The 24,025-nt window shown below is 38.7% G+C and overlaps 1 protein-coding gene across 9 annotated transcripts in view; it reads left to right on the forward strand.

Annotated features, from left to right (window-relative positions):
• The window catches only part of CREM (cAMP responsive element modulator), a 54,395-nt gene that overhangs the window by 12,012 nt on the left and 18,358 nt on the right, over positions 1 to 24,025 (forward strand). For 4 of the 9 annotated variants that reach the window (XM_068404483.1, XM_068404481.1, XM_068404480.1 and 1 more), the window contains exons 4-8: positions 2,150 to 2,296; positions 6,924 to 7,015; positions 7,158 to 7,303; positions 13,794 to 13,982; positions 22,187 to 22,331. In XM_068404483.1, the coding sequence (XP_068260584.1) occupies positions 2,150 to 2,296; positions 6,924 to 7,015; positions 7,158 to 7,303; positions 13,794 to 13,982; positions 22,187 to 22,331 (719 nt within the window). Of the gene's footprint in view, positions 1 to 2,149; positions 2,297 to 6,923; positions 7,016 to 7,157; positions 7,304 to 13,793; positions 13,983 to 18,114; positions 18,200 to 22,186; positions 22,332 to 22,670 lie in introns of those variants that run through there. The other 5 variants (XM_068404486.1, XM_068404485.1, XM_068404488.1 and 2 more) reach the window with 3 other exon arrangements.

Below are 24,025 nucleotides of genomic sequence, written 5' to 3' on the forward strand. Positions count from 1 at the left end.
AATTTCTCCTGTGATATTGTAAACTTTATTCTTTTTAAAAGAGCATTAGCTGAGTGTGGTTTTCTTTTTTTCTTGTGTTATTGTACTGAATAAGGAGCTTTTAAATCAATGTAGTGTTTCTTAATCTTGAGTACTGGTTTACTTCCTAATTATATGTGCTTGACCCATTGTGTACTAAAAACAAACTCATAAACGGTTCACCTTGTACTGTTTTGTGTGTGTTGTGCTCAGAAAGTTCTTTCTGATACACAGAGCATTGTATCAGATTGCAGCTCTCACAAAGATAGCAGTTAATGGAAAGGTTTGGTGAAATTGCCTTTGTAATGTTTTAAAAAGTGAGCATGCTTTGTAAACATTTAGACTGCTCTGTGCTCTTTCCTTGAAGCTTGGGTTTAGGGTGAGGTCAGCTTTGACACAAAATAGATCATAGTCTTCAGATCTTCAAGACTTTCTAGATCTCAATCTCAAATATCTATTTCTGATAATAATGCTAATATTTGTTTTATCGACTGGGAAAAAGTTGTGTGTGTCCTATTTACATATTTCCATTTAATGCCGTGTAAGGAATGATCCTTTCCATTTCAGGGTTAGAAATGCTCTCAATTGTTCTATTTCCTGAAAAGCGGTTCAGTTTCCTATAACAATTGAACAATTACATAGTGAGTGTTGACAAGATCCTGTCTCAGTTTTCTAGAAACATTTTTTCTTCAAGATAATTTGAGCCAACATGTGGCTGCCTTGATAGCTGTGCATCTTAATAGTAGTTAAAACTTTTCTCTTGCCTCAAGAAAGGAATGTTTCCCAGATAAGCAATGGCTTATGGATCAGGAATGAAAGCTTGTTTAATATTTGGAATTCGAAAAACCCTTCAGTGTGAATACAGAAAAATACAAAACTTTATTTAACATGTTTTTTTTTTATATTCAGCATTCATCATGTTTTTCTTCTCCCTGTCATCTCTTTTTACCTTTACTGCTCATACCAGATACCTTTTGGGGCTGAGAACCAAGCTAGGAAGGGTATAATACCAGAATTTTAGATATGAGTCTGGGTTTATTCTTGTACAAGCAGAATATAGAAATAAGGTTTTTCAATGCAGTTTACTTTGAAAAACACTATCTCTTTTTGTTGAATGGTTTATGATTGTCATTCTCTTCCTTTTCTGAGTTTAGAGATGTTTCATCACACAGAACTTCAATCATAGTGTTTTCCATTTGCTTCAGTATTTGTTTCTGTTAATAGATTTAACAGTAATAGCATAAATATTGAACTGTTTCTTAGCCCATAGTGTTTAACTGTTTCTTAACCCATTCAGCCTCAGTACCAGTGATGGAGAGCCAAGGGCTGGGGAAAGCTGTGTGTGCTCTAAAGTGTCATCAGAAAAAGGGATCAGATTATTCCTTAACAGAACACTTCCTTCAGCTGTGCTAAGCTTAAAGAAGATACAGCTGTTCTTTATTTTTGTTGTATCAAAGCACTGATACACTCCAACTCTGTTTTTCTTGATATATAAATATACATAAAAAGAGGATTTACTGAACTAAAACAATTTACGAATCCGTGTATTGCTTTATTGAATATTTTTTTTACTATCCGAAAAGTTCTTGCATCTCTTGAGACATCTATCTGAAAAGCCTAAGTTCAAACTAAACTTCTTGCTTAACAGACAAAGCAAAACCAAAGCAGTTCTAGATTATTTTTTTATTTTTATTTTTTTTTCTAAGAACATTCTGCCCTGTATGTTGTTGCAGCAACATACAACTTCAGTGAATATTGTTTGTTTTTTTGTTTTTTTTTTTTTTTGTTATGTTCCTTGAGGTTCTTCCTAACCTTCATGCTAGCAGCAGCAGATTTAGTGTGTGATAGCTCAGGGTTGTTTTTAATTGAAAAGAAAACATGAAGTCTCTGGAGCGAAAAAAAAATAAAGATTTGCAATTTGATAGGGGACAGTTTTAAGCTTTCCATACCATTTTGAAAGACACACCAAATGTTTGTTAGTAAAACTAGTTTATTTCTGTGTGTGATAATTACACACATCTAAGCTATTTTAGATATGGAATCAAAACCAATTTCTTTTACTACACTTCTAAAAGTATTTGCTCACATCTTAAGGCATGTTACTTGAACATGATGACTGTAATTTTTGCAGGTTTCTGTAGCTGCGTCAAGTGCTGGAAGAGGATCTCCAGCTGTAACTCTAGTGCAGTTGCCTTCTGGTCAAACTGTTCATGTCCAGGGTGTCATTCAAGCCACACAGCCCTCAGTCATTCAGTCACCACAAATGCAAGCGGTTCAGGTTAGCTCTTTTATTGTTACACTTTCATGAATATTTGGTGCTTCATAATTCTTCTCCCCAACCCCATCTTCAGTTTCTCTTCATTCCTACCAGTGCTGCAAGATTTACTCATGTGGTGTGGGAAATGGGGAGCGGGGGAAGGTGGCAAACTGCCAACCAGTAGCAGCTCTACAAGCATTGTGTAGCAATTCCTTAATGCTTCCTGTTTATCTTTTAAGAAATTGTGTCTTGGAACCCTGAACTTACGCAACAGCAAATTTGTGTAATAACGTGGCCTTACTTTAGTGTATCTTGCAGTTTTTCAGGTTTGTTAAATTCTGTGACCATGTTTCTAACGAAATTTCAGACTCATAACTTTGCAATTATCTCATTCTGTGTTTTTGGAGAGCATCTGGATGTAATGGAAGTATACATATTATAGTCAAATGATTCCTTGTCATTCTTAGCAGGCCCTGATAGAGCATCTGGTATTGCTTTTTGTGGGTGTGGATATGTAAAGACCAAAAATAAGGGTAGCCTCAAAATAAATATTTATTTGGCAAATCTTCACATATTTGAAGTTGCTGATGTTAGAAAACGGGGACTGGTGCAAAATGCATCTGAGTTTTCAGAGCTTTTAAATAGTGAAAAAGATTAGAGAGAATGAACTTGCACTGTTTTGAAAATGACTTGGCCTCCCACTGGTGTTTTGCTTTTAGTGAGGAATGGCTTTGCTCTAGTTTTCTTAAAATATGATTGTGAAATGTCAACTTAATTGCTTTTTGGAAATAGAATTGATATCTCTGGTAAAAGAGACTATATACCTGTTATCTGTGAACAGTTTTGCCTGCACTCATGACAACATGTTAAGGAAAAGACACGCATTTTCAGTCTTCTTGAGAAGCCACCTTTAATGTTTGAGATGTCTTAGTAGCTTTCAAGTATACTAAATAAAAAAAGCATACGTAAGTATGATTTATCTTGCAGATTAGAGAAAAAGGGTAAAATCTGGGCCAGGTATTGAATATTCTATTTGTAAGCAGTAGGTGTAGATAATGGGACCTGGTAAAGTTTTGAAATTCTAGATCCCTGTTGAAACAGATGCAGTAGATGGTGAGGCACTTGGGTTTAGTGAAACTTGAAGTCAAATCAGAGTATTCAAAATAAATACTTTTTTAATTGAATTCTTTGTAACTGTAATTTACCAGAGTGAACTTTATCAGGTAAGCATATTACAGTCAATCCCGGTTTCTGTCACTGCTTTTCTTCAAGTCAGTATAGTTAGGACATACATGCAAAAATGAAGGACTTGCTCCAAAGCTGAGAAGGAAGAATTTCTCTGGAATCTCTTGCCAGCTGCTGCTGTGTCTTCTTAGGGGAGCATTTGTTGCTCTTCTTAGGGGAGCAATACAATATTTGTTGTATTGAGTGAACTCTGGCTGTCTTCTCTTTCCCAAATGAATAGAGACAGGAAAGCTGTGTCCTGATTAATACTGAGTAGTTAGTTCCAGGGTTTTGCTTTGGTTTCATTTGAGCATGCTAATGGCAAATAAGGTGACTCTACAAGAAGGGCTTGAAGATGCTGTAAAAGACTCTATTACAGAGGTTGTTCAACACTTCTGTGATCCTCTTAAGTACTTTATCCTGCCACCTGCCATTTCCTCCAGATCATTTGGCTTTAACTTGATATCCTCTCTCTGCCAGACAGTGGGGAACTTGGGAAATGATATCAGTTTAATTAAAAAAAAAAAAAAAGGTATGCTGAAGGTTGATGTTAAAGCTTGCATGACCTCTCCCTCAAACACCTGCAGCTTTAAACCGGAAGGTGTTCAAAATTTTTTTGTAATGCTGTTGCTTTTGGGATGAAAGAAGTGCTTATCTACATGATGTTCCTTACTGATTTGTTAATGTTGTTTTACTTGTAGGAAGGTTTGAAGTAAAGACTGTTATTTGATATTTGACTTTTCTACTTGCCCCCTGCCCCCCCCCCCCCCCCCCCCCCCCCCCCCCCCCCCCCCCCGCCGTAATGTATCAAGTATTGGCAGACTAACATGAGCTGAAAGTTAAATTTGTTCAAACGCAGAGCGGTGTGGTAAAGTTGACGTCTGAATGATGTCCAGGAAAAAATCACAATGGTTTCTGTTGGTTAGCGTTGTGAACATGGTTGCTTGCTTTTAGAACAAGCTGAAACATTTATCTCTTTGTCCTGATGCAAATTAGAACTTCTGAAATTTCTTGCAGAAAATGTCTTTTTCCACCTTAAAATGCTTAAATCGTCTTGTGATTTCACAGAATCACAGAATCAATCAGGTTGGAAAAGACCTCTGGGATCATCGAGTCCAACCATTGCCCTGACACCACCATATCAACTAGACCATGGCACTAAGTGCCATGTCCAGTCTTTTCTTAAACACATCCAGAGATGGTAATTCCACCACCTCCCTGGCACCCCATTCCAATGTCTAATGACCCTTTCTGTAAAGAAATTCTTCCTAATGTCCAACCTGAACCTCCCCTGGCGAAGCATGAGGCTATGTCCTCTTGTCCTGTCACTAGTTGCCTGGGAGAAGAGGCCAACTCCCACTCCACTACAACCTCCCTTCAGGTAGTTGTAGACTGCAATAAGGTCAAATCCAAGCCTCCTCTTCTCCAGGCTAAACAACCCCAGCTCCCTCAGCCGTTCCTCGTAGGTCAGACCCTCCAGACCCTTCACCAGCTTGGTCGCCCTCCTCTGGACTCGCTCCAACACCTCAACATCTTTCTTGAAGTGCGGGGCCCAGAACTGGACACAATATTCAAGGTGCGGCCTCACCAGTGCCGAGTACAGAGGGACGATCACTTCCCTAGACCATCTGGCTACACTATTCCTAGTAGAGGCCAGGATGCCATTGGCCTTCTTGGCCAATTTCCTTACCTTCATCCCAAAGTATGACTGTTCCTGACTTCTCTGGCCATCTTCACAAACTAGGGGTGCCTATTAGTAACTTTTAGTGGAAAGGGAAGGTTTAAAGGGACTCGGTTCTTGTTTACCTGCTGTTTATCCTGGGAAAAAGAGATTTTTTTTGTTTGTTTGTTTTGGTTTGGATTTCCCCCCCCCCTCCCCTGCAGAATGAGAGTTCTATTTTGAGATAGGATGCCTAGGCTCTTGGCTGTGCAATACTACCTTAGTTTTGAAGGTTTATGCCAGAAGCTTGAAGGTTGATCCACAAGCAAATCACTGTAGGGCAGTGGAGAGAAATGCCTTTCAGAAGATCTCTTTGCTGGTCAGCATTGGTTTATCCTGCAAAAGAATGAATACAAACTTCTTGAAGCTTTTGTACCTCTGCCAGTCAGCTCTGAAGCCTGGTTTGGAGCTATACATCTGTACGTATGCAAAAGTACCGCTCGTTATTTCTAGGTAGTCTTTTTTTTAGTTAGGCAGGCATAGAGTTTTAATGACATTTCCTATGTATTACCCAGCAAAATGATAAGGCTACTTTAAATATTTTTACACAGAACTGGAATGTAATAAATTTAACAAGTGAAGAGACAATTTCATTCTGCAAGAACCTGTAGTTCTTTCAAGGCGTCGTTTTATAGGTTTGAGTTGGAGTGACCCAGGCCTGTAAATTTCGAGAATCTTCCAGCCAGTCATTTTCTGTTGGGGTCGTGCAGGTTTTGTTTCTAGCACTGAAGACTCGGGCCTGGCGGCCGCATTACTTCTAGAGCTCTTCCTTGACTTCCCCGAGCTGCAGGGAAGCCTCCACTGCACCCAGGTCAAACACTTGAGCCTTCTAGTCACTTAACTCATGTTTGTTCAGCGTTAGCTTAACACAGCGCTTAGTCTGAAACTGCAGTCTGGTCTATCTTTATCTGAAAAGGTCATTTTCCGCACTCACTTTACTGCACTGTTTCAGTTTGGAAATCTTACACACCAATAGTTCTGAGTAGTTAAATAAATCAAGAAAATAGCATCTTTTCCTTGTTCAGTAATCACTTTCAGGTCTGTGTAATAAGATAGTTGCTGGTAAAGAGTGTGATTCAGCTCCAGGCCTTAATGTTGTCTTGGGTAATTTTAAGAGAAAAAACCTGTGAAAATACTACTAATAAAGGTCTGAGAAAATAAGACATTGTGGACTTGTCAGCATGTTCTAAAACTCGCACAGTATGGCTAAGCAATGTATTTGTATTTATGAATATATGTATTGGTAAGTGTAATAAATGTGTATATTTAAATAAACTTATTTTCTAAATAGCTTTGGTGTGGTTGGGAAGAGGCTTTTGTATTGCATACTGTTTAAGGTACATTAGTTCAGTATTCTTTATTTTAAATGTTTAATTTCACTTTGAAAGCTAAATTGTGTAATATTTTTATATTTAAAGAAATCTTCTGTCTTCAGTACTTTTTCTAGGTGTCACTCACAAAAAAGTAACCTGGATTATTTTGACTTTTTTCTTTTTCAAATGGAAGCTGTCATCTAAGTGGCTATGTGTTGCTAACTCATAATTTGTGTTTTGCTTTGGAAAAAGAAGTCTAAGATCCCATGATCAGTGATAAGTGCACAAACTTCTTGTATGCAAACATGGAAGGAATTTTTAAAAATAATCTTTTACTGTGTTGCTATCTTTTTTTATGAAGTTATGAATTTTAGAAACTTTGCTATTACAGGTAGCATCGATTGCAGATAAATCTGTGGAATCAGAAGGGATAATTGATTCTCAAAAACGTAGGGAAATACTTTCAAGAAGGCCTTCATACCGGTAAGGACTTTTCATTTTGGTTTTGCTGGTTTTTAAAGGCAGCTTGTATATTACAGCAAAACTGTCTGATAAAAGCCAGTGACTTAGTTTTCTCATGGATATGGAATTTCAAATATATAAAATTATATACATTCTTTTTTAGCAAAATTTTGAATGAACTGTCATCAGACGCTCCTGCAGTACCAAAGATTGATGAAGAAGAAAAGTCAGAAAATGAAGGAGCGCCTTCTGGAGTTTCTCCAATGGCCATGCCAGCCAGCCTGTATCATGCTAATGCAGGGCAATACGGTATGTTCGCAAAGATACTATGTGATGTTGCAGAATGAGAACTTCTGTATTTCTAAATAATTTCAATTTTTACATTTAATTTTTCCTAATGTGGCCATTATAGACTTCTAGTCTGTTTCTTGTAACATTTGTTGGTTGCTAGATTTAGTCCTTGTAGAACTGCTATGCATTAAAAATGTGGAGGTGAGGCTCAGGGAAATGTAATATGTTGACACTTCTATGTGAATGTTCAGTGTTATAAATCATTGCAGTTTCAAATTACTGTGATTTACTATGTTTTAGTGCTATTCATTACACGAAATGACAATTAGTGAGTCAGACTTTTTTTAAAGTGTAAGATTAGAGTATGAAATTATTTCTTAACTTCAAATTTTCTTTCTTAAAAACTATGTGTCTTCCTCTCCAATTGTCAAGTATGAACCTACTTTAGCTGCAGAATTACCCTAAATTGTGGTATCCAACATTTGGTACTTCAAACACAAATTCACGGTTCTGTTCTATAGATTTGTTTGCTTGTTTGTTTTTTTGTTCCTGCATTTATGTTAAAAATGTGTAACTAGCTCCCCATAGCTTCTTTGGGCTTAATCATATATTATCTAAGCAATAACTTCCTAATAACTCTTTTTTTCAATTGTGTATTGGATATAGCTTCACTCCTACAGGTTTTTTTTTTTTCATGTCTCTTCATGTGTAGCCACACTGAAATGCAAGTATTTTTCCTTTCATATAATGACAGGAAAATTGCAGAAGGAATGTTGTGGGGTTTTGATCCTGAAACAAGAGAACAGAGGAAGTCTATTTAAACGTTGCAATGGCATATAAAAGAGGATAGAATGGCTCTCTAGTTGTATTCTAGCCACCCTTAGAATTCTTCAGTTATTTTTATTTATGCAACTAAAGTAATTATCAACTCTGAGAAAGCAGAATTCACTACAATATTATCTACCCCTGCAGTATAGAAGGTAATTTTGCTTGGGCTCCTAAGCTGCTTTTCTTACCCTTTCTGTAACGTATAGACATAAATAAATATCTGCTTCATGATGTCCAGCATCTGAAGTGCTCTTTTCTGTGGACTTGCGGTCATGCTAAATGACAGTTATCCAGTACAGAATCTGGCAGATATCCTTGACCAAATTAAATTATTTTCTTCAATTTTTGAATTATGTTTTTGGTTTGACTTAGGTTTAGTTTAAAAAAAATATATATCTGTAGTTTCTAGGCTTCAAAAGAAGTGCTGTAGTGTCTGTACTATGTTGTAGTGAGCCTCCAAACCTTTAGGATTTCTAAGAAATTAGGAGTTTAGGTTTCTTAACCGTAGATTCCTCTAGGAAACCAGAGTTGTACTTTTATTAGCAATGTCTTGCAGGAGGTGATTCTCACTTCTTAATTGAGGATGTTTTAATTTGAACATAGCTATAAATCACAGTGACAGGGAAGTGTATAAAAAAATAATGAAATTCACAGTTTTTGCTTTCTCATTCAGTCAAACATTTATTTCTGAAAAATCAAACAACAAAGAGCATCACCAACAATGTGCTTGAATTAACAGAGTCCACAAAAATGTAATTAAATCTTAATTTAAACTTGGCATTTGCGTGAGCCAGGCATAGAAAATTTCTGTCTTATGCTGCTTTTCCTTTGAATAAGTTATATTCATAGCCTAAAATATGTGCTGTATACTTAAAGTACTTTAACCTGTTACATAGGTTCTCATCCATAATGAGGTGTTACTTCAGGATGCACTGTCAGCCTTCATAGACTCTTCTGATTCTGGCTCACAAACTTTGTTTTGAGAGCTTTGTCTTCCTGGAAATGGTTTTTCTTGCCCAATTTATTCGTTCATTAATTTGATTTTTTTTAAGTTAAACTTTGTAAGTTAAAATACCACACATCTTTTGCTTCAGTGAAGTCTCTGTGTTCTTTCTAATTCTGGTTAGGAAAAATTACATTAAAATCTTTCTTAGGATGCTGGTCATTACCCTTAAAGTTATCACTTGCCAGAAAAGTTAGATTTCAAGTTGAATCCAAGTGGTAGCAAGGATGGTCATCTCCTTGTAGCAGAGAGGGTCTTAATTTGGAATTTACCAAAGAGAGCCTGACTGTTGACTTCTAGTCCTTAGACGTATAAGGCACAGATCTGCAGCATTTCTGAGCAACCATCCTGTTGGCTGCCTGTGATCCTCAGGAACTGCTCTCAGCTAAAACCAGGAACTCTGTGTAGGAATGCAGCATCTCCTGTGTTGATTTCAGTCTGCATGTGATACAGAAGGTCACTACATGTATCTATTTTATCTTTACATCTCCTGTCAATAGCTCTTTACTTCTGCTTATCATTATTTTATCTGATTACTCCTCTCTTCTTGGCCAGCATTGGTTGCATGGGTTCTCTTGTGCCAGCATCCGGCAGTTTATGCATTAAGTTTGTACAGTGTCCATGACAATGAAGAACTGGTCTTGCAGTGTCACTACAGCCATCTGCACTGTGCCCTGGTTTAAAACAGATATCATATGTTACTACATTTGCTGATTCCTTATTTTCTCTACTCTCTATTCCTGCATGAGAGGTAGTTTAGTGGAAAAGATAATTTTGACTGTATGTTGGTGTCTGGATGTCTGGGATGACTATTTTTGGAAGAACTTGATAAGCAATTTTTTCTGAAAAACAAATATATTTTTTTCTATTAGCAGCAGTGATGGCTGTTCTTTGCGTTCTTTTTACCAGCCAAAATGGTATGTTGCCATGGTTTCTAAACAAATATATTTTTCCTCAGAGCTTCTTGGCTTTGGCTTATGGAAGCCGACAGACTGACAGGCATTACCAGCTAGATAAAACATCTTTCCTGGTTGCCTCCATCAACATCTGTGTTATCTTTCTGTAAGGGCAATAGATAGTTTTGCATAAGGCGGTGTCTTCTGTATGAGCCTCGTACCCTGATCTGACTACAAACCTACTCTGTTGCCTGTAGGTCTGTCATGTTGGTTATTGAGTACTGAAAAAAAAATTGGTTTGCCTCACCTGTGGTGGTGGTCTAACCGTGCAAGAGTTGTTCGTTCAACTGGAGTGTGTGAATCAACTGCCCTCCTGCCCTTTGGCTACTTGTGCGTATCATGATGTTCTGTCTGAAATGGTGCAGGGTAAATGAAAATTACTAGTTCTTTTGCCATCTGTTTGGGTTGCTTGCTGTCTTAGGACAGGTTTTTAACAATGGGAGAATTAAGAAATCTTTTGGGAAAGACTAACTTTAGTTGCTTGTCCCAGTTTTGGAAGGGAGGGAAAGATCTGATTTTTCTGGATTAGAGCTGTTGATCATACTCAGAGAATGGTATTATAGTATCATATCCAGTCCTAGCTAGAAGAGAAGATGCCACTTACATGCACCTGTATGATGTACAGCTTCAGGGACTGTCCAGCAAAGTCCTATACTCTTCATCGAAGGCCCAATTTCCAGTAGAGCTCCAGCACAACACAAGTCTGTGCAGTGGTTGAGATCAGGACAGTGAATGCAGTGGGGGCAGTGTGGTGTTCTGGTAATATGACAGGAATCAATACTGTAAGGGAGAGAGTTACTGGAGTTAATTCACTCTTGTTTAGAAAGTACTGGATTGTAATCTGAATGAATAATTGCAGGACAGCTGTGACATAATTGTTTACCCTGGCTTACTGTGGAGCCAAGAACTTTGTATGATTATGTGCTGATGGTTTACTGCTCAGGAACCCAAACTGACTGTTTTTTATGCGGTGTGATACTGTGATGGTGTAGACATACTGTTTTTGGTGCTAACTCTGTGAGAAGCAGAATTCAGCTGTGTGTAACTGCTCTGGGAGGTAGAGGCGACAAATCCTGCTGGGAAGCTCACATGCTGCCAGGAACCTGCTCTTGTCCTGGATCTCATGAAGAATAGAGGAGACAATGATTTATTTTCCTTCCTTCTCTCTTCCACCCTGCCCCAAAATGGGGCACTTTCTGCTTTGGAGGCCAGAATGAAACAATGTCTTGCTCGTTTTTTTTGTTTCCTGCCTCCCTCTCAATGCCTTATGGAGCCTGCATGCAGCACCCAGTTAGTTCCTACATTAGATCTTCCCCATTCTGAGGGTAGGACTGGAGGTCCATGCTGAACCCTGGTCCAGTATTGCAGATAGGGCTCAGTGCTTCATTCAGCACAAGAGGAATTCCCCATTTTCCCCTAAAAGAAGCTAATTTAGCTGCCAGGATTTGGCCGTTTTGGTAGATAACTCTATAACATTCTCAAAAAATGAGCTGAGCTTCTAGTAGATAGTTACTATTGTCTTAGTTTACTAATAACAGTTTACTAATCAACTGTTAGTATTTCAGTGCTCTTTGAAGTGTTATTATCTTGATGTTGCCCTTTCAAGATAACCTACTATTGTCAAGACAGAACATTTGAAAACAACTATCTCCAAAACTCACATGAGTGTCTAACAAATCATGTGCTTGGATGACCAGAGCTGAACTTTCCAGAAAGTCATCAAATATTGTGAATCTGACAGTGAAATCAGAGGAGTTGGCAGTCCTAAATCTGTACTTATATGTGACTTTTTTACCATCTCAGACCACTTTAAATACAATGACAGTGATTGTAGTTTAGATATCTTTTTGGGGAGAAAGAACTTCGTTACTTCTTGGGAACTGGGTTCTCATCTAAAAGTTCCAGGATTATTTTAATTAACACAAGAGACATGGATTTGATGGCTGGACCACTTGGTGGACAAGGAACTGGCTGGATGGTCACACTCAAATAGTTGCGGTCAATGGTTCAATGTCTGGGTGGAGACCAGTGATGAGTGGTGTCCCTTAGGGTCCGCATTGGGACCGGTATTTTTTGACATCTTTGTCAGGGACATGGACAGTGAGATTGAGTGCATCCTCAGAAAGTTTGTGGATGACACGAAGCTGAGTGTTGTGGTTGATACTCTAGAGAGAAGGGATGCCATCCAGAGGGACCTTGACAGGCTAGAGAAGTGGGCCCGTGAGAACTGTATGAAGTTCAACAAGGCCAAGTGCAAGGTCCTGCACCTGGGTTGGGGCAATCCCAAACATGGATACAGGTTGCACAGTGAGTGGATTGAGAGCAGCTCTGAGGAGAAGGACTTGGGGGTATTGGTGGATGAAAAACTGAACATGAGCCAGCAATATGCACTCGCAGCCCAGAAAGCCAGTTGCATCCTTGGCTGTATCAAAAGAAGCATGACCAGCAGGTTGAGGGAGGTGATTGTCGCCCTCTACTCTGCTTTTGTGAGACCCCAACTGGAGTATTGCATCCAGCTCTGGGGCCCCCAGCATAAGACAGACATGGACCTGCTCGAGCAGGTCCAGAGGAGGGCCACGAAGATGATCAGAGGGCTGGAGCACCTCTCCCATGAAGACAGGCTGAGAGAGTTCTTCAACCTGGAGAAGAGAAGGCTCCACGGAGACCTTATAGCAGCCTTCCAGTACCGGAAGGGGGCCTACAGGAAATATGGGGAGGGACTCTTTAGCAGGGAGTGTAGTGATAGGAAAAGGGGTAACGGTTTTAAACTGAAAGAGGGTAGATTTAGATTACATATTAGAAAGAAATTCTTTACTGTGAGGGTTGTGAGACACTGGAACAGGTTGCCCAGAGAAGCTGTAGATCCCCCTCCCTGGCAGTGTTTAAGGCCAGGTTGGATGGGGCTTTGAGCAACCTGGTCTAGTGGAAAGGTGTCCCTGCCCATGGCAGGGGGGTTGGAACTAGATGATCTTTAAGGTCCTTTCCAACCCAAACCATTCTATGATATTTCTGCTCTTAATAAAGACAATGCTAATTTCAAAAGGAATATACAGTTAATAACCTCTACAAGGAATTTTATTTTTGTCTAAATAATTCTCATGAGCAACACAATATTATTTTTTTTAATGAGGAAGGTATATTTGTATATTTCGTATTGTTGATTACATGGGGGGGGAAAAACCCTTTGTTCTGTTTCTCTTTTTACACAAGTATTGGACTCTTTACAGCTTTGTACAACTTAGAAAAACATTGTTGGGCTAAACTTTCTCTCACACTAAGGAAAGGATTGTGAGTGTCAGAAGACTTGCTCTTCCTTTGTCTAGACATCCTGGTTTTTGTTTTGTGGGAGTTTATAAACATAGCTTTTTATTATTTTTTAAAATAACTTTTTTACATTAGTGTTTAAAACAACAAGGGTTCTCTATGGCTAGGAGCTACTATTTTTTTCTTGTATTAAAACTATTTTAGGAGAGTTAATATTTCTGGAAGCATAGACATAAAATGTGGAACGCTGCTTTTTATCTGTTATCCACGTGGCATGTACTGCACACCAGGCTTTATATTTGTGGAAATCACTGTTAACATTATTTAAGTTTTATTGTGCAGTTGATCTTTAAGCAAGGAGAGGACCAGGAGTCCTGTCAGACAATGTTTATTTTAAAAAGGGAGATGTGCTTTTTAACATGTGTTAAATATCTTTTCTTTTTCGTTTTATGTTTAGTTGCTATAACTCAAGGTGGTACAATCCAGATTTCTAGTCCAGCCTGTGATGGTGTCCATGGACTACAGGCACTAACAATGACAAATTCAGGAACTCCTCAGCCAGGTGCTACCATTGTGCAATATGCAGGACAATCACCTGATGGCACACAACAGTATTTTGTTCCTGGAAGCCCAGTTGTTGTTCAAGGTATGTTTTATTAGTCTACTGGTTTTCAGTGTTTTCATATAAAACAATTTTGTTTAAAAGGCTTTTTATTTTGTGTTGACATTATTGCACTATTAAATAAAATATTTATACATAACAAGATGAAAGTCTTAGGAGGAAATGAATGGGGCAAAGTCCAACTAGCGGCCGGTCACTAGCAGTGTTCCCTAGGGCTCGGTTCTGGGGCTGGTGCTGTTCAATATCTTTATAGATGATCTAGACGTAGGGATTGAGTGCACCCTCAGTAAATTTGCAGATGACACCAAGCTGGGTGGGAGTGTCGATCTGCTGGAGGGTAGGAAGGCCCTACAGAGGGATCTGGACAGGTTAGATAGATGGGCCGAGACCAACGGCATGAGGTTCAACAAGAACAAGTGCCGGGTCTTACACTTTGGCCACAACAACCCCATGCAGCTCTACAGGCTGGGGGAGGAGTGGTTAGAAAGCGGCCTGGGGGAAAGAGACCTGGGGGTGCTGATCGACAGCCGGCTAAACATGAGCCAGCAGTGTGCCCAGGTGGCCAAGAAGGCCAATGGCATCCTGGCCTCTATGAGGAATAGTGTAGCCAGCCGGTCTAGGGAAGTGATCGTCCCTCTGTACTCGGCACTGGTGAGGCCACACCTTGAATACTGTGTCCAGTTCTGGGCCCCGCACTTCAAGAAAGATGTTGAGGTGTTGGAGCGAGTCCAGAGGAGGGCGACCGAGCTGGTGAAGGGTCTGGAGGGTCTGACCTACGAGGAACGGCTGAGGGAGCTGGGGTTGTTTAGCCTGGAGAAGAGGAGGCTCAGAGGTGACCTTATTGCAGTCTACAACTACCTGAAGGGAGGTTGTAGTGGAGTGGGAGTTGGCCTCTTCTCCTAGGCAACTAGTGATAGGACAAGAGGGCACAGCCTCAAGCTTTGCCAGGGGAGGTTCAGGTTTGGCATTAGGAAGAATTTCTTTTCAGAAAGGGTTATTAGACATTGGAATGGGCTGCCCAGGGAGGTGGTGGAGTCACCATCTCTGGATGTGTTTAAGAAAAGACTGGACATGGCACTTAGTGCCATGGTCTAGTTGACATGGTGGTGTCAGGGCAATGGTTGGACTCGATGATCCCAGAGGTCTCTTCCAACCTGATTGATTCTGTGATTCTGAGGAGGCTCAGTTTCTCTGCTCAGTAAAGCAGCTACTTGTTTTGTTTTAAAGAAAAAAAGTTACAAGGAGGAAATAAGAGTATAAAATCACTTTCTACTTTGAATTCTTTTGTCTAGACTTTGAGAGATAAGTTTAATTGCAGTAAAAGTGCTGTTTCAGATTGAAATGAGATGCTGAGTTTGCATCTCATTTAATATATGAAACTAATTTGTTTTTTTTTTTAGCAGTTAATCAGTCTTAATAGAACCCAAGTTCTGAAGTTCTTTGGATATGTTTAGGGCAGAATTTCCTTGCAACTTATGACTCTTGCAGTTATTAGAAAGGAGATCCTTTACTGAAGCTAGTTTTCTCACAGAAGAACACTTTGTAGGTCCTATAAAATGCACACATGTGAACTGAACTGTGAATAGTGAATTCCTGAACCTTACTGTATTTTATGCAGGATTTTTTTTCCTTCCACTGTTCCTAGCCTTTTGGAAATGCTGAGGGAGATTGAGGCCAAGGGTGTGTTGGATTCTTATCGACACCAGGGAAAGCAGGATTGGGATTTGGGTTATGCTGAGGAAAATCTTTGAAAATGGGGAAGAGATTTCTGTATGGAGACACTAAATTAATGGCTGCCATGGAGGATATAGGGAATTTATTTTGCCTTTTGCTTTTTTTTTTTTTCTTTTCCATTGGTACAAAGAAGTAAGGAGGGAAGGCTGTATGAATGCTTTCTTAAGCCAAAACAGCTATCTGAAATAAACCATGAGAAGAGCTAGGAAGACTTTAAATGTGTATTCATGGAGTAGATGAGAGTCATCAACTAAATGTAGACACAGATATCCAAGAGGGTTGGTGAAGTCCAGGTGGAGGTGCTTTTTTTGCCCTAATATGGATGTTTGAAATAAGTTCTGTCTTTAAGTGGCTGTTTCGTAAAGGAAGCCCAGGATGTAAATAAAGCTAAGAGCTTGTAGATACCTGAACTTGTTGAGACAATGCTAAATAACGATACCAAATTTGAATTCTTCCATTGTCTCTGGTTAATTCTTTGCTGAAATACATTGTCTTTCCAAGACTTTTCAGAAGCATTTCAAAGAAGCTCTAAGACTATAATATGAAAAACCATAAACCAAAATGTTAGTTTTTATCATGCAAAGAGTATTGTTATAACTCCCCTAAATATTATTATTAATACATTCTTGGAAAAGCCTTAAGACCCAAGTTTGGCTGTCCCCCAAACAAATTTCCCACTCTGGTAGTGCATGTTTTCCGAGTATGAGTCTATATGTTATATACAAATCTCTAATATGTCCTTACTACTGGTCATCTTGCCTGTGCTAGAAAGCCCGTAGGGATATAGTTTATGAGCATTTGTCATTTACGTACACTTTGTAGTTGGCTGTTGACCTAATATCATGGTAGCACAGATTATAATAGGAAAGCAACATTCTGCTTAGTAATTTTTCCACTTATGTATATTTTTATAATGGTTTTGGGTAGACAGCATATAAACTTTATTTGTAATAATCATAGAAGTAAAAGAAAGAGAAAAAAAAAAAAAAGTAACAAATATCAGTCCTAGGGCAGAAAAGACCTGTTTCAGAATGTTTCAGATAGCATATGTGTTTGTATTTTTTTCTAAAGTATTTGTTGATGAATCTCATGTAATAATGGATGGCTTCACGTAAACCCTGTGCTTGATATTTCCTGATAACCTGTGATGCGGGAAAAGGATTAGTTTAAAAATGCCAAAGGTGTTGATCCAACTGAGTGATATTTCATTTACTACAAGTTTACATTCATAGGCAAAATTAGAGGTAGTTCTGATATCCTGACAGGTCTCTAATACAGGTTAAGGGGTTTGTTGCTAGCTGAAGGAAAAGAAAGTCTTTAATTATTAGTGAAAATGAGTGTAGAAAAGTTGTATCAAAAATCATTCTGTTGGGATCTATGTGTGTTTTCATAATACGGTCAGTGATATGAACAGTGATATTTGAGATCTGTGGCTTGAATTTCTTGTGTGCTTCGGTTCTGGTCTTCTGCTCATATGATCCTGAAGTGGTCCTGTAATCATAAGGTGCTCCTTTTAAGCATTGATGCTTCCATTATTGCTGTCCTTGGCATAGTTTCACAGTTGATGAATTACTAGTCTGAATTTGTTTATTACAGACAAAGGCCTTAGAAGTTTGCTATGCCCTACATACAGACCAGTGCCTGGACTGGTCTGAAACTCATTTCATTTAAATTGATGTAAATAAGGAGTAACTCTGTTTGTTAGAGCTGAGATTTTTTTATTATTATTATTTTTTTAAACATAAGTCAACCAGATCTCTTGGATTTATTTTGAAAAATAAGGGAACTGGGGAGAGGTAGTGCTTTCCCAGAGTTACTGTTCTGCCTGTTACAGCATCTGAAATGAGCTTTCTTCAGTTGTTTCTGGAGCTTTTAACTGAAATTAAATGAGTGGGTTGTGGGTGGGTTCCCCCCTGGGTTTCCCCCCCCCCCACTTCAAGGAGCTTTAGCCTTTCATTTACCTATTTGTTCTAGCTTATTAAGCTTTCCTGCCTTGTTCTTCTGTCCAACAGAATTCTCTGCCTCTTAGTGGAACTGCTCCAATCAAAACAACTGCACGCCTTTTTAACATTTCCCTATTTTCTATCCAATCATGACTTTATCATTCTGATTCATTCATGAATTGTAGAGCCATGTCTTAATTTCTGTCAGTGCTGTGAATTTTCAGGTCTTGGTTTACAGCCAGCTTTGTGGTGAGTGCTTTCTGTAGCTTTATGAATAATTCAGGGAAAAAGAACAAAGCTGGCTTATAGAAATATGGAAGAGGAAGGGAAAAAAAAGGTTTACTGGAAAAGGAGTTCTTTGGGCTGCAGTTTCAGTGAGCTGTTCCAGTGACAGAGCATATTAATGACAGTGGTAAGCAAGTGAGGTCACTGTGATGTCAGTGCTCTTGCTTGTAATCCTGCACATGCTTGCTAGTTTGGAACAGTTCATGCCGAGCTCTGGTAGAGGAACAGGAGAATCCTGTGTGCAGAAGCTGATCATGGCTGTAACAGGAGATGAGACAGGTAAAAATTTTGTTACTCTTTTACATGATATTTTTGTATGTCTAAGCAGTGCTTAGTTGGTATTTGTGACGTTTTCTTTTGAACCTGTTGCTGGAACTCTTTCATCTTTCAAAACTGGTATAAATAGCTTCTGGTTAGATCCAGTCAGTGTAGGATTTCAGGGCAATTTTAACAGTTTCATTTGGGGGGAAAAAAATCACTGTTAGTGCATGAGTTCTTGCACAGATTGATTCAGATAACTAATCTTTACTATTTGTTCCAGGATTTTGCTGAAAAATCCACCACTCTTATTTTTAATCATTCTTTATTGTGGAGATAGTCGTATATGTTACTATGTTTATAATTGTTTTTTATTTTGTAAAAATGACGCTGCTTTTTTGTTTAGCAATAAACCCTTCAGATTTGATAGCTAAAATATGCTTAAGCATAGCTGTAAGAGAAAGGTGTGCATTGTTTCAGTAGTGTAAATAAACCCTATGCTTCCATTATTAAAGAAAATACTGAACGCAAACAGATTTGAGAGCGCAATAATGTAAGTATTGTAACGCCTGTTTTCTCCTCCGTTGTTAAAATGGTCTGTTCCTCAGCTAATTGAGTTCAAAAGGCTGACGTCATTAGATTTCCTGGAATCGCGTTGCAATAGGGAACTGGAAAAGTTAAACTCCCAACAAGATACACATTGACGTCAGCTCCAAGTCATGCTGCGATTTAGTCAGTTCCTTTCTGCTTCGTCAGTTGCCTCTGGCAGATCTGTAATGTTAACCAGTTCGCAGCCGGTACCTACGTGCTGCAGCTCATTGCTGGGACATACTGTTTCATTAATCTAAAGATAAGTATCTTCTCCAAGTCCCCGGCTTGTTTTTTTTTTTTTTGTGCTCAAAGGGATAATGATTCGTGCCTTGTTTAGCCAGTTTAGTGGTGAAGTTAAAAACCCTTTGATAATGTAGTCCCATCATTATGACTCACAGAAGGGGAGAATAGACGAACTAATACATGGCATGCCGCAGGCTTTTTTCCTCCTGGGTAGTCACTGAAAGAACTCAAGTGCAGGGGTGCTCTCTAGTGTTCAGCAACTTACTTTTTCCAAGAACCTGCTGATACAAGGTGGTTGATTTTGGTTGTTTCGTTTTTTAATTTTCTTTTTAAATTCTCAGAGCTTAATTTGTACTCTTCTGAATGTGATTTGGTTTTTTGATTGTTTTTTTGTTTGTTTGTCTTCCTGTTAATAATTTCCTTTTTGTAAGTCTCAACTCAAAGCTTCAGGTTTTCAGTGGCTTTTTACTCCCTTGCAATTTTAAGGAGAAGAAAAAAAAAAAAAAAAGATGGCCTGGGGCAATGTGTTAGGGAAACACACCATCTCCAGGTTTGTTGCATTGTTAACAGTCTCGGTCCTAGTCTGATATGTTAGGAATGACTCTAAACCTCCATGGCGTTTCATTAGAACCAGCCACAGAGGTTTGTCAGTCTGAATCAAGGTGTGTGGGATTGTCGTCTCAGATGCTGAAATGGAAGGGACCCTTCTCTGTAATATGTAGATACATTATTAGACTTGAACTATGATTTTTTTTTTTCAAGGGTATTTTATCCCCTCTGCTTAAAGCCTGTTTCACCTTTCCCAATGTCTTTTTCGGGGGAAACAGCATTTTATTGTAATGTTTTGAGATAAAAAAAAAATTTTGCAGACTTTGAAATAATTGATTTGCAATAATGTATCATAAAGCACGTATTACTGCACAACTAAAAGATACTCTGTGAATGCTATGGGGTTTTTTGTGTTGTTTTTTTTTTTTTTAACTGCGGTGTCTTTGTTTACAAGGTCTATACCCCCGAAATGGTTATTTATCTCTGTTACCAGGCTGGTAAGTTTGTAAGTGAGCCAACTGTTAGGCAGGGAGAGACACTACTGGAACCTGATCAAACTATTCCTGCAAGGTGTGGTTACTTACCATGGTGTTTGCTGATCCCAGCTGAGATAGGGACTCACTTTTGTTAAGCCATGTTGCAGGTGCATTATCACACTGAGTCCTCTTAACATCAGCAGTTAAGTGCTGTTAGCTAACATCTGAGTATAAATGAAATAAAGACAACAAAGTAGTTGGTCTTGTCAGGCTGAGGTGACCCTGGTTATGGGTCTTTCCCCATGACTTGATCTACAGAATGATTCACTTGGATTTTTAATTCATTGTAGCTAATGCAAACCAAGATAACTTATCTTTTTTACCTAGTGATGAGAGATGGAAAAAGGTAGCTCTTACCATAGAGTCTATGAAATGTATGTAATGTGGCCAGCATAAACGTGAGCCTGAAGAGTTTTTAAAATTCCATTTTTATAAATAGTGAGCTGAAGTATCAGCCCATTGACATATCTGGGACTGCTAAGAGCTATGGAGAACTTAAAGAAAGGGTTAAGTAATTCTCTTGTAGATATACAAGAAGACCAAGCCCTGTGTTTACGGTGGCTGCCTGTTAGTGCTCACAGGGCTGTCCTGGGCTGATTTCTCTCTCCCTCCCCCATCCCAGGGGATTATCCATAACCCCGGTCAGTTCACTGGTCCTGTTCATCTTGTAATTCCACAAACACTTTTACCCGCAGGACGGAGAGAGGGGGAGGTGCAAAGTGTTTAAGCTGATAATTATTTCAGGACATGGCTCTGGAATTGTAGTCTAAACACAGCTTGATCCTCTTTTTTTTTTATATATTTAATTAGTGAAGCACCTACATGAACTTGATAAGAATAACAGTAATTCTTTTTATTAAGTTTAGGTTTTGGTTTAGGTTTTTTTCCCGCTGTAGTTGACTGATGTCTCTTTACTGCTCTACCCATCAGCCTCCCCGAAGTGTTTCTGTCTACATTTTATTTTATCAATTAAGTTTTTCCATTGTTTGAATATTGCTTTAAAGAATTAAGTATAAATTAAGTATAACATAACAGCCCCTGAAATTTCATGTTTTATATTCAATTGCTTTAATGAAGCTATTGAAGTTTTGTTCTGCGATAATATAAATATTTATGGAAAGGAGTAGGTAAACACTTGCTTATAATTTGAAGAGGGATACATTTTTTGTTTGATTTTTTTTTTTTTTTTCTGTGTCAGACAAGACACAAGTACTTAGGACTTTCACAGTGTTTTAAAGTTGGAGTTCATCACGTAGGAACAAAGTACCTCAGAAATACAGAAATGAGGTGAGACTATCAGAAAGGTATTGGTTCCAAATAACATGTCGCATTTCAGATCTGGGTTTTGCTTGAGGAGACTTCAAAACTGGTAGGCTCAGGAGCTGAGTTTGAACTTTTGCACTCCAATTTACTGTGTAGCTACACCCCTTCCTGTGCAACTGCCACTACCTCCTCTTTCCTGCTAATGCCGCAGCATCCTATTCGTGGTCCTCTTCCTCAAGGAACATACTCCTGTTCACCATGAGCACTTGTCTGTTCCTTTTATTTTGGCAACAGCAGCTCTCGCTGGTTTTCCAAGGGTTGCCAAACTGCTGCTGTAAAGGGAGGAGAGGCCGTAAGGCTGGTCCTGTTGCTTTCACAGGGAAGGAGGAGAAAGCTGACTTCTGAAGCAAGTTGACTCAGGAAGCCTCTGTTAGAGAACAGGGGTAGCATATGAACCTTAGTGGCTACAACACCAGGACCATCTTTTTGTGGAATTGTGCAAACAGGAAATAAGTGTGGATGCTCTGACAGTGTTTCTCAAACAGCTTTCCCTATGTTGTCTGAAAAGAGCCGTGTGGAAGCTTTCACAGGCTTCAGTCTGGCTGGCTAATGGGGCCACATGCTAGAGCAATTTAGATAACTTATTTTACAGCATGGAAATAAGAGCTAGTAAGATAACAAATACAGTTGTGACATTACAGGCCTGTGAAATATTTTATGTAGCAAGGATCCTGGATAACTCATCAACAGAAATCTGTTCATTCCAGAGAGACTTTTGCATAGTTCTTTTTTGCCATAAAGTTTAAAATATGGTTCTTTTATACAGCTACCACTGGAGACATGCCAGCTTACCAGATTCGAACTCCCCCTCAGGCAGTGGTAATGGCAGCCTCACCAGGGACTTTGCATAGCCCTCAGCAACTGGCAGAAGAGGCAACACGCAAGAGAGAGCTGAGACTTATGAAAAATAGGTAAGATTATGTAACAATTAATAGCTAGTGTTGCAAAAAAAAAACCAAACCCAAAACATTCTAATGACATTTTCTTCTTAAGGTCATGAGCACTGCCTGCGATTGACACAGGGAAGGCAAGAAATTCTTTGTCAGTCATCCCACATCCTTATAGCATTGAGTGTTGCTTGTTAACTCTGGAAAGTTAGAGTTGACCTTATCACCATGGATTTTTAGTTCTGAAATATTATGGTAGTTCAGAAATCAGTATTAGTGTTGTCCCTTTCTGATTATTTTTGTGATGATCTGTAGGTATACTTATTGTTTAATTTTTTTTCTTCTTTTTTCCCCTACTGACAGTAAAATGACCAGTATGGGTTTGTTCATCTTGAAACATCCCAGCAAAGAACTGGTTAGGAAAATACCTGAGGATCTCATTAGCAGCTGTCCATTAATGATGCTGTGAAGAGGACTTATTCTAGGATGGAATGATAATTATAGACTTTCCTAAATACTTGGCTACTGGTTAAGTTATTGTGCAGTGCCCCTGTCATTTTGTGAGGCATATTGTGAGGTGGCTGTATATTTTTTTTAATTAGTTGGCATGGACTTGACTGTATGCTCTAAATGCCAATCTTTCTCTGTGCATCCTTCTTGCTGTTCTTAGGGGACTCTTTTTTTTCAAATGCGTAGCCACCGCTATCAATGGCAGTTAGATTAATGGAAGAAATAGTCTGCTATGAAGATCTCTAATACATTGAATAGCCACTTGCCTTATGATTGAATTAATGGTATTTCTTTGCTCTCATGCCTGTCCTTTATTTTAAATTACTCACGAGGATCACTGCATTGTTGTGCCTCCTTTTATTTCTCCTCTCTTCAGTTTTAAAACTAATGTCTATGCTATCTCTCATATAACTTGCTGGAATGTTACACTCTCACAATCTGACAGTTTATCATGTTCCAAGATGTTAAAGGAGTAGACTCCCAGTACTTCTAAAATTTCTTCTGTAATTGAATGCTTGTTCAGTCACATGCTTCTGAAAATACTACCCAAAGTAGCTTCAATAAAACAAGAGTTCTGAGCAGAGCTATGAGAATGGCTGCAGACTGCCATTTGCCAGCAACAAAAAATCCCCAGACGCACGTGCCTGAAATGTCCACAGGTGGACAGTTCTAAAATGTTGATAAATTGTATTTGTTTGGACTTAAATTTTACTGTAGATTGTTATATTAGGGTAAAAAAATTACAGTAGGTTGTAAGCTTGGCATCTAGCTTTTTATCTGAAGAGAGTAGTGTTATGCTTGTATTTTCTGAAAGTATGTTCTTTGGTTTTAAGATTTTGATTGCAGAAGATAATACTCCTGATAAACACGCAAAATGGAATGTGACTTGAAGAAGAAATGCTGCTTTCAGTCTTAATTTTAGTACAGCTCAAGTCAATACATTATCTTTTACTCACTGTTTTTCTCAGTTCCTCTGTGTATTAATTGCATCTTTGTATTTGTGGATGCTGAATTTGTTTCAAGTTCTAGTTGTTTTGACTTGTATTTTGACCATGTTATTGCTTATGGCTGTTATCCGCTGTTCTGTTTGTGCAATCTGACAGTTGTTGGTGGTGGTTGTTATTGTGGAACCGCAGGGACTGCAGGTAGTTTCATTTATCCAGTCTTTGCCATATTGTGGCTGTTCCTGTAGTCATTTGCCTTGTATT

Source organism: Nyctibius grandis, chromosome 7 (assembly GCF_013368605.1).
Source record: "Nyctibius grandis isolate bNycGra1 chromosome 7, bNycGra1.pri, whole genome shotgun sequence".
NCBI classification, from domain to species: domain Eukaryota; kingdom Metazoa; phylum Chordata; class Aves; order Nyctibiiformes; family Nyctibiidae; genus Nyctibius; species Nyctibius grandis.